Genomic DNA, 14,714 nt, shown 5'->3' on the forward strand with positions numbered 1-14,714 from the left:
CCCCCAGAAACCACCATTCTGATTTTTTTTCAGCCATCGATTACAACAGCATATAAACGGAATCATTTTGTGATCAGTCTTTCACTCAGCATTATGTTTTGAGACTGCCTGTCACTTATTTCATGGATCAGTAGTTCATTCCTTTTTATTGCTGAGTGGTTACTAAACCACCGTAGTTGTTTATCCGTCCTTCTGTTGATGGACACGTGCTATTTACAGTTTGGAAACAGTATGAATGAAGCTGCTGTGAACATTCTTGGATAAGCTTTTTAGACATATTTCTCTTGGCTAAATATCTGAAAACAGAATTGCTGGATCATAGGGTAGCTGTATGTTTAGTTTTATAAGAAACCACCAGACTTGTTTCCATTTTACACTCCATTTGTGCCATTTTACACTCCAGCCAATGAAGCATGAGTGTTCTGGTTGCTCCATAATCTCACTAAATATTGTAAGTCTTCTTAAATTTTGGTGATTCTGGTGGGAGTATAGCTGTGTCTGCTTCTGGTTTTAATTAGCATCTGTCCGATAATTAGTGATATTGAGCTTTTTGAATATTTTTAATATCCTCTGCTGTTCCAATCTTCGCCCATTTTTAATTGGGCTGTCCTTTATTACTGAGTTTTGGAATCATTTTTGTATTCTGGATACCATTCTATTTTTTTCTTGATTTATGTTTGGTAAATATTTTCTTCCAGTATACAAGTTGCCTTTTCACTTTTAAACGGTAGCTCAATCTTCTGATGAGCAGAAGTTCTAAAATTTGGTGAAGTCTAATTTAGTAATTTTTCCTATCATGGTTATTGCCTTCTGTGTCCCATCTAAGAAATCTTTACTTACTCTCAAGACATAAATATATTCTCTTATGTCTGTTTTTCTAGAAGTTCCATAATTTTAACCTTTATGTTAGGTCCATGGTCTGTCTCAAATTAATGTGTTGGGGGAGGGGGGCGGGGATGAGAAGTAGGAGTCCAAGTTTCTTTTTATTCATTGTGGGTGTCCAATTGTTCCAGCACCATTTGTTGAAAAGACTGCTTTTCTCATTGTATTGCTTTGGCACTCTTGCAAAAATCAATTGAATGTACAAGTATGGGTACATTTCTCAATTCTCTATGCTGTTCCATGGGTTTATTTGTCTATACTGGTACCACAATGCCTTGATTACTGTAGCTTTATAGTAAGTCTTGACATCACATGGTATCTATCTTCCAGGTCTCTTCTTTTTCAAGATTACTTTGGATATTTAAAATCCTTTGAATTTCCATACAGATTTGAAGGTCAGATTGTTAATTTATACCCCCCAAAACCTATAAAAATTATGGCTGGGATTTTATTCAATCTGTAGATAAAATTGAGAAGAATTGACCTGCTAATAATATTGATTTTTCTAATCCATGAACATGGAATGTCTTTTCATTTATAGAGGTCTTCCCATCTTTGGTTAAATTTGTTTCTAAGTGCATAAATGTATGTTATTATAAATATATATTTTTTTAGTTGTCCAAATGTCAGCTGGTATAATGTGATTCACTTCTGTGATATGAGAGTTTGGAAGCCAACCTTGCCCCGCATTATTTTCACGTGAGAAGAAGCTTCTTTTATTCATTCCTTCAAAGAGGTAGCAGAGACATGGAGGAGGTTCACCCTAGCCTGAGAGCTAGGGGTCCAAACTTTAGTTCAGGTTTGCCTTTTACTGACTATGTGAACTTGGCCAAGCATGGTAGGATTCTCTCCCTATTTCATTCAACACATTCAGAACATAACTCCTCATTCATTGTGGTATTTTCAGTAATATTTATAGAGGTAAAACTTTTAACTCTGATTCACTTGCACATTTGGAAATCTGGTAGAAGCCTTGAATTTTCTCCTCAGAAGAATGTACACACACACACATGTGCATGTGCGTGTGCACATGCACACAGACACACACACACACAGAGTTTTGTGTCCAATTTAGGATGTTCAGGCAACCTCGGAAGGCTGTTCATCAACCTTTGAGGTCCACAAAACCCCTGTTCTAAAGGGAGAGCTCAATGAGGATAGGAGCTGACTTACTTTACTTATACATCTTCAGCACCCAGTATGGTGCTCAGCCAATCATGACTGCTCAGTGAATGCCCCATCATTGCTGCAACATGCCTGCTGCAAAGCTCACCATTTTTCCCAAGTAGCACAGCCAGTGTCACAGTTAGAGGACAGCAAGATATTGCCTGATGGATGAGCCACATTTCAGATAACCAGACTGGCAGAGTCAAGAGATATCTTAGGGACACCCTGGGCCAGTCACACTAGTGGTCCAATGGCGTCCCAAGGTCTAGAGTTTCAGAGGATCGCCAAGATCAGAATGTGGCATATTTGTGCAGGGGCAAGTATGGATGAGGGCTGCTGATTCTAAATCCCACACCCTTAGTGGGGTTTTCTAGGCAGAGTGAGTATAAATTTCCAAATCCTGAATATTAGACCTGTCTTTCTTCCACCACTAGATACTATACCCCTGTGAGGGAAACAGAAGGGGAACAATTTGGCTGGACTTTCAGCTCTTCCACCAAACCCCTACTTTTCTGTCGCTGTGAGTGAGATCAGCCTGGCAGTTCCCAGCCAGGCAGCTGCCATAGGTGCCCTGGATCCACTCCATGGCAGGACAGTGTTGCTGCACAGACAGCCTGACTCAGCACCAGCCCCAGACAGAAAGTCCCTCCCACAGGGCTGCAGATCCCGGGGTCTGCTGTCCTTGGTGACACTGGCATTATTTCAGGGCAACCCTTTTCTCTTCCTAAAGCCCCAGATTTATTTCATGGAGAGCTCATCCTGCTGTCCTCTCCGTGATTCCCATGAGCGGCACGGGCAAGTGATGGTGACATTGTGTGTGTGCTTCCGTCCACCCAGGTGCCGGGGACATGGGCAGCAAACCGTCCACACCAGGCAGTGACCCCACAGCACAGTGCCCGGGGACGGAGGGCATTCACGCTGCATACAAGCAAGGAGACCCCAGCAGGGCCCGGCACTTGCTCCAGGAGGCTTGTGATGACAGCACATCCCAGCTGGAGAAGGTAGGGTCAACGCCGGCTCCTTCAACCAGACTGGGGATCTGGCTTGGATGAAGGTTATCATTCAGATTATTTCCTTGTTATCCTCTAATCATAGTGGGGATTTTTTTTACCTCATTTCACATGTAAACTTAATGCTGCCAGTCTTGTCAAGCCAGTTCTCAGCCTGCCACTATCTATGCACACCCTTTGACCTTCCCAGGAACTGAAATGTGATCAACAAAAGGCCAGTCTGAAGGTTTAATGTACTGCATTCCTCTACATTTCTTTTCCATTATGCAAATAGCACAAGCTAACAAGAAAATTTAGAAAAATGTAAAAGTAGAGAGGAAAAGAATAAGAAAGTAACCATATTCCTAATGTAGCCAAACAGTCCCACTTAACAATTTCATTATTTTTTCTCTCCATTTGCTGATCTGTGCGTACATTGTTGTTTCTAACAGAGATAAAGTCATTTTGTGTATATAGTTTTGCATGCTGCTTTTTCTCACCTAATATTATATCAAGCATTTTCCATATGATTATAAATTCGTGTGTGCTTTAAAGCAAGAAAGGTGTTTACACTTCACTTTAACTGGTGAAATGTTGAAACCGGTAGACTTGGTTAAGCTGTGTGTAACACCCAGAGCAACCACTTTAAAAACTATACAAAGAGGTACACTTACCTGGCAAGAGAGATACCATGATCACGAAGATGGTTTTCCCAGGGTGAGGCTCATCCATTGCACTCCGGATGTGCTAAGCCCTGCGATTTCCCTAAATGTGGGAAACTGGACTACATAATTTGTGGTAGTGGGGGACTGCGTTCGCACTTTCCCCTGAAAAGAAACAAAACAAAACCATACAAAGAGGTATACTCAAAAACACTATTGACCAATCAAAATGGGATTTGAAAAATGTTTAAGAAGCTCACAGGAAGGCAGGAAAATAATCAGAAAAATGAAAGAGTAAACAAAACAAAACAAACAATGCATGGCAGACCTTAGCTTTAATATGTAAGTAACTATATTAACATAAATTTTCCAAAAACATAAACTTTAAGAGACTGCAGAGCAGATCAAAAAAATAAATAAATAAACAAAAGGGGTGCCTGGGTGGCTCAGTCGGTTAAGTGGCCAACTTCGGCTCAGGTCATGATCTCGTGGTCAGTGAGTTCAAGCCCTGCGTCAGGCTCTGTGCTGACAGCTCAGAGCCTGGAGCCTGTTTCAGATTCTGTGTCTCCCTTTCTCTGATCCTCCCCCATTCATGCTCTGTCTCTGTCTCAAAAATAAATAAACATTAAAAAATAATAATAATAATTAAAAATAAATAAATAAATAACCATGAGCAGCTATATTCTGCCTATGGGAAACTCACTCCATAGAGGATATATGTGGGTTGAAAGTAAATGGATAGAAAAAGATATACCATGCAAATATTAATCAAAAGAAAGGAGTGGCTAAGTATCAGATAAAATAGACTTCAGACTAGAGGAAGTTGCCATGGACAGGGAGAAATATTTCATAACGTTGAAGGAGTCAGTCCATCAAGAAGACATAGCAATCCTAAATGTGCATGCACCAAACAACAGAGCTGTAAAATATGTGAAACAAAAACTGGCATAACTGAAAGGAGAACGAGATAAATCCACAATAATAATTGGAGACTTATAGTTTGACACCCTCTCTCAACAAATGATAGAACAACTAGGCAGAAAATCAGTAAGGATACAGAACTTCACACCATCAGCCCACAGAATCAAACTGACATTTATAAAACATTCCACACAACAAAAGCAGAATGCACATTCTTTTCAAGTGTCCACAGAGCGTATCTCTAGATAGACTGCACATCCTAGGCCATAAGATAAACCTCATCACATTTAAAAGAATTAAAATCAGACAGAATATGTTCTCTAACTTCAGTGGAATCAAACTGGAAATTAATAGCAAAAAGATAATAGGAAAATCTCCAAGCACCTGGAAACTAACCACAGACTTTTAAATTACCCATGGATCAAAGACAAGGTCTCAAGGGCAATTTAAAAAATACTTTTAACTGAACAAAAATGAAAATACAACATGTCAAAATTTGTGGGATGCAGCTAAGGCAGTGCAGAGAGGGAAATTTATAGCACTAACTACTTACATTAACAAAGAGGAGAAGTCTCAAATTAATGATCCAAAACTTCCACCTAAAGGAGCTATAAGAAGAGCAAAATAAATCCAAATCAAGTGGGAGAAATTAAATACTAAAATTAAGAGTAGAAAAATGATGAAATTTAAACAGAAAAACAATAGAAAAAGTCAGTGAAAAAAAGGTAATTTTTTGAAAAGATCAACAAAATTGACAAACCTCTAGGAAAACTAACATAAGACAAGAGAAAAATATCTAATATCAGGAAGGAAACAAGGAATGGCACTACATACCCTACAAATATCAAAAGGATTGTAAAGGAACAACTCTATACACATAAATTTGACAACTTAGATGAAATGGACCAATCCTGGAAAAGTACAAACTATAACTCACCACTATAAAATACATACATGATTTTAATAGCCCTTTAACTATTAAGGAAATTCAATTCACAAGTTAAAACCTCCTAAAAAGAAATCTATAAGGGGGCCTGGGTGGCTCAGTCAGGTAAGCAACAGACTTTGGCTCAGGTCATGATCTCATGGTTCACGGGTTCAAGCCCCACATTGAGCTCTGTGCTGACATGACAGCTCAGAGCCTGGAGCCTGCTTCAGATTCTGTGTGTGTGTCTCTCTCTGCCCCTCCCCTGCTCACACTCTCTCTCTGTCTCTCAGAAACAAACATTTTAAAAAATTAAAAAAAAAAAAAAAGAAATCTATAGACCCAGATACCTCCATGGGAGAATTCTACCAAATGTTTAAAAAAGAATTAACACCAACTCTACGAATACTTTTCAACACTTCTGTGAGTCCAATATACCTGATACCCAAACCAGACAAAGACAGTACAAAACAGAAAAGTACAGACTGAGCCATCATGAATATAGATGCAAAAATTCTTAACATATTACAAATAGATTTCAATAATATATGAAAAGAGTTAAACACCATGATCAAGTGGGATTTATTCTAGAGATACAAGACTGGTTCAGTACAGTACTCAATAATCAGCCAATATAATCCTCCATATTAATAGACTGCTACAGACTGAATGTGTCCCCCCAAAATGTCTATGTTGAATAAAGTGATGGTGTTTGGAGTTGAGGCTTCTGGAAGGTGATTAGGTCATAACGCTGGAGCTCTTATGAATTGGGTTAGTGCTCTTATTAAATAGATCCCACAGACCTCCCTAGCCCTATTCTGCCATGTAAGACAGAAGAGATCAGCCACTGGGAGGAAGGCCCTCATCTGACCACATTGGCACCATAATCTCAAACATCCAGCCTCCAAAACTGTAAGAAATAAATTTTTGTTATTTTTCTGCCACTCAGTCTGTGGTATTTTGTTATATCAGTTTGAATGGATTAAGGCTTAAAGTGAAGAAGAAAAAAATCACATTATCATATCACTTGATGCAGAAAAAACATTTGACTAAATTTAATACCCTCATGATAAAAACTCTTAGAAAATTAAGAATGGATGGGAGCTTCCTCAGCCTGATGAATATCTACAGAAACCTACAACAAACTTCATACCTGATGGTGAAAGACTGATTTACCCCTAAATTGGGAATAAGACAAGGATATCTATTCTCAATGTAATACTGGAAGTTTCATTTGAGAATAATTATATAAAATTATATTCAATATATTACTGGGAGTTCTGGCCAATGCAGTAAGACAAGAAAATGAAATAAAAGGCATACACATCTGAAAGAAAAATAAAAAGATCTCTTTTTGCAGATGACATGACAGTCTACATAGAAAATCCAAAAAAGAAATTATCCATAAAAGAAAAAATTGACAAATTAACAACTTTTGCTTTGAGAAAGACCCTGTTAAGAGAGAGAAAAGATAAGCTACAGGCTTGGAGAAAATACTTGCAAATCACATATCTGACAAAGGACTCATCTCTGATTCATACATAAAAAATCTCCCAACATTCAACATAAAAGGCAAACAATCCAGTTAAGTAATGTAGGAAATAGATGAAGAAACATTTTGTGGAAGAGTATATACAAATGGCCAATAAATCCATGACAAGATGTTCAACATCATTAGCCATTAGGGAAATGCAAATTAAGACACAATGGAATATAACTACATATTGATTAGAATGTCTAAAATAAAAAAAAAATAGAATGCCAAATTCTGATGAGGATGTAGAGAAACTATCTCTCATTCATTATGGTGAGAATATTTCCATTCTGGAAAATAGTTTGGCAGTTTCTTTAAAAACAAAAACACACTTACATTATGACCCAGCAAGTGCACTCCTGAGCGTTTAACCTAGGGAAATGAAAACTTATGTGTGCGCAGAAATCTGTGCATGATTTGTTCTTAGCAGTTCTACTTGTAATAGGAACTAGATACTACATAAAACTCTTAGCAGATGAGTGGTTATACATACAATGGAATATAATATAAAAGTATATTACACATATATAAAATGTAATATATAGTATAAATATATTAAAATATAAATATGATACTAAGTAACACAAAGAAACTCTTTGAAATATGCAGCCATTCAGGTGGATCTCAAGGGCATTATGCTGAGCAGGATATTAAAAAAGAAACAATCTCACAAGGTCACATTCTGTATGATTCCATTCGTATATAAACATTCTCAAAATGGCAAAATTATAGAGATGGAAGAGACATTTGTGGCTGCTGGGGTTAGTGATGGTGGAGGGCAGTAAGGTGAGTGTGACAGTAAAGCGGGGAAGGGGAGGCTGGAGAGACTGGTCTCACAATGGAGTAGTTCTGTATCTTTTTTTTTTTTAAGTTTTTTCGTGTTTATTTTTTAAAGAGAGTGGGGAGGGGCAAAGAGAGAGGGAGACACAGAATCTGAAGCAGGCTCCAGGCTCCAAGCTGTCAGCACAGATCTCGATGCAGGGCTCGAACCCACAAACCTCGAGATCATGACCCAAGCCTAAGTCCGATGCTTAACCGGCTGAGCTACTCAGGCACCCCGGAGTAGTTCTGTATCTTGATCACAGTGGTGTTTGCACAAGTGCAGAATGATATACCCACATTGTACTAACATCAAATTACTGGGTTTGATCTTGAAGTACAGTTATGTAAGGTGTCACCATGGGGGGAAACTGAGTTAAGGAAACATGGATGCTCCTCAAGACTGTCTTTGCAACTTCCAATGAGTGTCTACTTCAAAGCAAACAGAAAAAAAAAAAAATAAGTGAAGTCTAATTCCACTTTTATAACATTTAAAAACTGGCCAAGAATGAATCTGTGGTGTTAAAAGTCAGGATAGTGGTTATTCCAGGTAGGACAGTGACTAGAAGGGGAACTTTGGAGCACAGATAATCTTAGGTTCCATGGTCTGGATGTCCATTACATGAATGTGCTCATTTATAACAGTTCATGAAACTGAACACACAATTTGTGTCCTTGTCTGTAGGTGTGTTATATGCCAACAAAATTATAATGACTGCAGATGCCTGGGTGGCTCAGTCGGTTAAGCATTCGACTTCAGCTCAGGTCACGATCTCAAGGTTCATAAGTTCAAGCCCCATGTCAGGCTCTGTGCTGACAGCTCAGAGCCTGGAGCCTGCTTTGGATTGTATGCCTCCCTCTGTCTGCCCCTTCCCTGCTCGTGCTCTCTCTTTTTGTCTCAAAAATAAATAAACATTAAAAAAAATTTTTTTTAAGTTACAATGACTAAAGTAAAAAAAGAGTTTGGTTTCATGTGGGATTACCCAGGTGTTGATATGGATGAACATGTTCTGGAAGGCTGTGTAAAAGCACTTTCCTTTGCAAAAGGGCATTGGGAAGTAGAGGTATGGAGGGAGGCCTCCTTTTTTATTTTATACTTTTCTGTGCTATTTGAATTAAAATAAATACACGCTATAGAACCTCTGGGCTGTCTCTAGCCAGAGTGCCAGCCCTGACCTTTCCTGCCTTCTGGTTCCTCTTGGCTTCAGGCTGACTCCTAGGAAATTACCACTTCATGAGGATGGGGCTTTTAAGCCTCCAACCCACTAGCGTCTAGACAGCTGTTGGTTGTGTGCAGTGAATCATTTAATCAATCCCTGTGGTTTTTCTCCCTAATGCAAGTGCTTTCCTGGAATGGCAGGCCTCCCGGGCCCCACCCCGGGCAGATTGGCAGGCCAGTGGGTTTTGCTTTTTCGGTCATATTGAATGAGTATGTCACGTCACCAGCTCATTCACTCTCCTTCAGAGCCCAGGCCTCCCTCCAGGTCCCACGGTTCCTGGGAAGTCTTGGGTAGAATGGGGAGAACATAGGTTTGGGGCTAGACAGAGCCCAGTTCAAATCCTGGATAGTTCTGCAGATTGTAAATTCCCTCGCTATGGGCAAGCCTTCATTTCCTCACCCACAAGATGGAAATACAGTGTGAAAATAAATAAAAGAAACCTCACTTAAACTGGAGTCTGGAAGCCCTGAAGGGGAGTTCTCACGTACTATCACTCACCTTCAGAAGCAAACCCTGCATTCTCCAAGGAGGCTTACTTACCACACCACAGCTGGAGGAAGGAAGAATTTCTCCTTGCCCAGCAACAGCCCAGCCAATGGGAACTCAGTGAAACACCCTCCCAGCTTCTTCCTTTTTCCCTTGTAAAAGTAAGCCCCTCTCTTCTGTTCTCCAGATTTGGCTATGGTTCACTGTAGTTGGCTTGTTCTGAACTGCAATTCCTCTGCTATTCCCAAATAAACCCATTTTTCAGGTAAAATAAATGGCTCCTTACTTTTTAATTTTAAGTCTACTTATTTATTTTTGAGAGGTGAGGGGGAGGAGGAGCAGGAAGAGAGAGCATCCCAAGCTGTGAGAACAGAGCCTGATGCGGGGCTCAATCCCACAAACCGCAAGATCGATACCTGAGCCGAAATCCAGAGTCAGACACTTAACTGACTGAGCCACCCAGCCACCCCAGGCTCTTTTCTTTTTTTAGATCAACAACAAATACAGTCCTCACAAGACTGTTATCAGGATGAAGTGTGACCATGTAAATAGGATGTTCAGTGCATGATAAGAGCTTAATATATCTGTCCCCATCCCTGGGATTCTGTTGACCCATCCCTGTCCATCTCACCCTACAGTGACTCTGAAAGCACAGGTTTCCTAACCTGTTCAGCAAGCAAAATGTGCTCTTTCATGCCACGGATTGGTTCTGGCACCCTCAGTGCTCATCCCAGCTTCTTACACACAGTAGTAGTACGTCCTCAGTAAATGTCAGTGATGGCACAGACTGCCTCAGTGCCAATGTGGGTTCTGCGTGCACCTCCTTGAACACCGCTGATGCCCAAGTCCATGGGGAATAGTCAAGTTCCAGGAGGACTTCACGTTTCAGTAATGCAGTCACACGCTGCACATGCCAATCCAGCGTCCTTTTGGCAGCCCCAGTGAGCCCACGAAAAGCCAAGGCCATTTTTATAGTCTTTGAAAGCCATTTCCTAGCTGTGTGATCACAGGCAAGCTACAAAACCCCTCTGAACCTCCACGTCCTTGTCCATGTGTTAGTATTCTACCTCAGATGGGGATACTCACACGGTCCCCATCCCCGTGAAGCTTATGCTGTCCCAAAGAAACGGAATGGGAGCCACATTTATATCAAGTTGTCTAGCAGTCACATTCAAAAAGGAAACAGAAACAGATGAAATATCAACCGTATATTTTATTTAATCCAAATGTATTAAAGATCATTTCAACACGTGATCAATATAAAAATTATTGACGAGGTCGTTGACAGTTTTGGACTGAGTCTTTGAAAATTGCGTGTGATTTTATGCTCCCGGCTCCTCTCACTTTGTGTGAGCCCTCATTGCAAGTCCCCAACACCCACATGCGACCCATAGTGCCATCCCAGACAGCACAGCCCAGTCTTGCCCACGGACTTGGCGAGGCATTTCAAGTTGATTCTCTTGGTACTTCCTAACAGCACCCAGCTCCCCAAAGTCCTATTGTTCCTGCTCTGTTTTGACCAGGGCCGGCTTCTGAGCATCTCAGCGGCCTATGGGGATCTGGAGACTGTCCGATACCTTCTCACCGAGAGACGGGTGGAGCTGCCCACGGAGCCCACCGATGACAACCCAGCTGTGGTGGCAGCTCATTTTGGGCACACTGACGTCGTGCAGGAATTGCTTGAATCTTTGCCAGGTAAATGCCAGGGTGTGAGTTTCTTGGCTACCTCTCAGGACACCCTCTTCTTAGGAATCAGATCGGCATGCGGGGAGGCGGGGGGGGGGGGGGTTGGGGGGGGAGGCGGGGGAGGGCTTCCCCTCCAAATGCTGGTTTCTTCACACTTTTACCAAAGCAGGAGCTCCAGAAATCTGGGGCATCAAACTGACAACCAAAGTCAAAACTGCCTGCCAATGGCAGCACCACATCCCACATCTCACTCCCTTTAGCTCAGGAGGTAAATGTTCTCATGCCATATTTGATAAGGAATGTGGATCTATGTCCCTTTTTAAAAAAAATTAAAAGGTTATATTCTTTAAAGCAGTTTTAGATTTTCAGAAATACTGATTTGAAAGGACAGGGAATTCCCATATACCCCCCTGCAAAAAGTTCCCCTGCTATTTTTACTTTGTATCAGTGTCATACATTTGTTACAACTGAGGAACTTGAGAGACATGGAGACTTTCAAAAGGTGGTCCCGGCTCTTTCAGAGCTCCTGGTCAAGCCGAGGAAATCAAAACAGAACGGAGTAACTCCGTGCAGTGTAACTGTGCTGAGGTTGAAGTATTTACACAGTGGTCTGTGTAAATACACAGACACAAAGGGAATGTCTTGTCTGGGCACAGGGCAGGGTCTTCATAAGGAGATGACATCTGAGCTGCGTTTTGCAGGGTGAGTAGGAGTTTAGTTGGCAGACAAGAGAAGGAAGGGCTGAGGTTGCCTACTTTTGCAGAGAAGGGGCCTGAGCATGGCTGGACCTGAGCATTGTTTTCAGCTGCTCTTGGGGCATCCTATCTTCAACTCAACTAGGGACAGAGTTGCTAAGGACTGAAGGAGTCTAGAGCATTGTTCTGGAACCTGCAGGAAGTGCAGAGATGGGCGGAACAGTGTGTGTGTGTCCCTGTGAATTCCCAAACTGGAGGGGAGGGCAGCCATTGTTAGGAGTAATGTAAGACCAGAAGACACACAAGACACAACTAGAGAACAAGGGAGGGTTTGAGAAGAGGAGATTCGAGGCTCGCAGGGGGTGGGTACATCATTATGTAATTTCTGGTCTCTGTAGCTGAGCAGAGATAGCGCAAGGGAGGAAGAGGCCAGATGGAGACCAAAATGGGGCTCTCTCTGAGTATCACTGGATTGGGACTTCAGAAAATACATGTAGGGGTTTCATATGGTTCAGAAAGAACCCTTTGGTTTCACGTGTTTAAACCTTTTAGTTTTGCATGGCTTAATCCTTGACTTTGCCATTTACTGTGGGACATTTGGCAAGTTCCCAGACCTCTCTGAGCTTTGAGTTCCTCATTCGAAAATCATAGCTTTGAAATATAGCCTGATACAGCTTCCTAAGACTGGTGTACATCCATCCTCAACAGCAGTTAGCAGCATGATGACTGGATTTCTCGTCTCTAGATATCCTGGCAGTAAATGAGTTAGGGATCACTTGTTAATATGTGTTCAAGTACCACCTCCTTTGAGTTGTTAATTCTAGTTACCAGAGGGAGAAGATGGGACATTTATTTACCATCTGCTGTAGCCCAGGCACTGCACCAGATGCCCTTTGTGCTGAATCTTCATTTCTTCCACCCCCTCCTCACCCCTATGTCCTGGTCAATTTCTTACCATGGAGGGGAGGGTCCCCATCTCCATGCTTGGGACCACTTTGGTTCCTAAGGACTTTCAGCCTCTGGAAATGAGACAGTGTTATAGTGCACTTGGCAAGTGTCAATGTGGAAGATGAGATCATTTTTCCATGGTAGCTACATCTAAAAGGCATTGCATTCCTTTGAACTTGAAGATATTGTAACACTTTAGCCCACACTGTCTCTGTTCATTCAGTGGGCTAAATGTTACTTCATTCTGGAATTAAGTAGGTGGTTCTTGCAGGGAGTAATTCTCAAAATTCTAGGCTGGATAGTTAGATCTATTTCTTTCATCATAGCTTTTTTCTTTTCATTTATGAAAGTAGTATATGTGTCTTACAGATATTTTCGAAATGCAGTAAAGTGTTAGTACTCTAAAAACATGATGACATATAATGAGTTAGAATGTTTTGAGCCAGGCACTTGACATACATTATGTCATGCAACCCTCACGTTAAACTTGGGAGGGTGAGTGTTATTATTCACATTTTAGCAATGCGTAAACTGAATCAGGGAGAGGCAAAGAAATTTGTTTTAAGATTACACCGCTGAAATGTTTTAACCCTAAGCTGCCTGTCTCCAAAGCCCATGTCCCTGTATGTAATGCTATTGATGGGGATGGGGATAGGGAGAAGGATGAGGGTAATAATGGTCATAATCCCACTACCCAGAGTCAAAGCTGCAACACTGGGATGGTAACTTTTAGTCTTACTTCACACATACATTTTTTTTATTCAGTTATAATTACACTATATATGCTGTTTCAAATGCTGCTTTTTCTCCTTTGGCATTATGTGATGAGCAAGTGGGTTTATAATGATGTGGGAAAGTGTCCCATGCAATTCAGAGGGACTGTTCCAGAAAGCAGCATCAACCTGACAGAAGGCACTTTCAGCTAGAGACAGGCCAGCTCTATCAATGGTCCAAGGGGACATGGGAGTGGGAAAAACCAGAACCCTTTAGTGACGCTTTCCCTTTGTCCTGTCATCTCCTCCAGGTCCCTGCAGCCCCCAGAGGCTGCTGAACTGGATGCTGGCCTTGGCTTGCCAACGAGGGCATCTGGGGGTGGTGAAGCTCCTGGTCCTGACACACGGAGCCGACCCGGAAAGCTACGCAGTCAGGAAGAACGAGTTTCCTGTCATTGTGCGCTTGCCCCTCTATGCGGCCATCAAGTCAGGTGGGTCCCCCAGCCAATCCTGCCCATGGGAAGCCTCAAAGTTTCCAGATGTGGAATGGTGGCTTCACCCTCACTTATAGCTCTTAAAGAGCCTGTATGGAGACATTTGAAAATTCCATTATTTGCCTCTTTTTCAAGATGTCTGCACCTTCCCTCATTTGCCCCACTCACCCCTGCAAGGGGATTTCAGTGACAGGGACCAACTGTGGCAAATGGGACTGTAGTAGGAGGCACACCACAGGTCAGGGTCCCACAAAAAGTCTCTCACTAACAGGAATTTGACACCTCAAGGGAAGTAGTAGAGGAGCTCTACCAGCACAACTACCCTTTGCATTCCCATTTCACATATTAGCGTCCGCCATTTTGGGCAGCTGTGCTACACTCTACATCTGAATGACCTTAGCTTCCCATTTTCTGTCCTTTAGGAAATGAAGACATCGCCATATTCCTGCTTCGGCATGGGGCCTTCTTCTGTTCCTACATCTTATTAGACAGTCCTGACCCCAGCAAACATCTCCTCAGGAAGTACTTCATTGAGGCTAGCACCTTGTCCAGCAACTGTCCGGGAAAAATGGT

General features: G+C 41.7%; 1 protein-coding gene and 1 non-coding gene across 4 annotated transcripts in view; both read left to right on the top strand.

Annotated features, from left to right (window-relative positions):
• LRRK1 (leucine rich repeat kinase 1) overlaps positions 1-14,714 on the top strand; it is a 131,954-nt gene that overhangs the window by 43,373 nt on the left and 73,867 nt on the right. For all 3 annotated transcript variants that reach the window (XM_027067925.2, XM_053223631.1, XM_027067926.2), the window contains 4 exons: positions 2,887-3,050; positions 11,129-11,300; positions 13,959-14,138; positions 14,564-14,712. In XM_027067925.2, the coding sequence (XP_026923726.2) occupies positions 2,887-3,050; positions 11,129-11,300; positions 13,959-14,138; positions 14,564-14,712 (665 nt within the window). The remainder of the gene's footprint in view (positions 1-2,886; positions 3,051-11,128; positions 11,301-13,958; positions 14,139-14,563; positions 14,713-14,714) is intronic.
• On the top strand, positions 3,705-3,868 carry LOC113602066 (U1 spliceosomal RNA). Its single transcript, XR_003423446.1, has one exon. It is a non-coding gene; the product is annotated as a U1 spliceosomal RNA (small nuclear RNA).

This window comes from Acinonyx jubatus, chromosome B3, assembly GCF_027475565.1.
Source record: "Acinonyx jubatus isolate Ajub_Pintada_27869175 chromosome B3, VMU_Ajub_asm_v1.0, whole genome shotgun sequence".
Lineage (NCBI taxonomy): Eukaryota > Metazoa > Chordata > Mammalia > Carnivora > Felidae > Acinonyx > Acinonyx jubatus.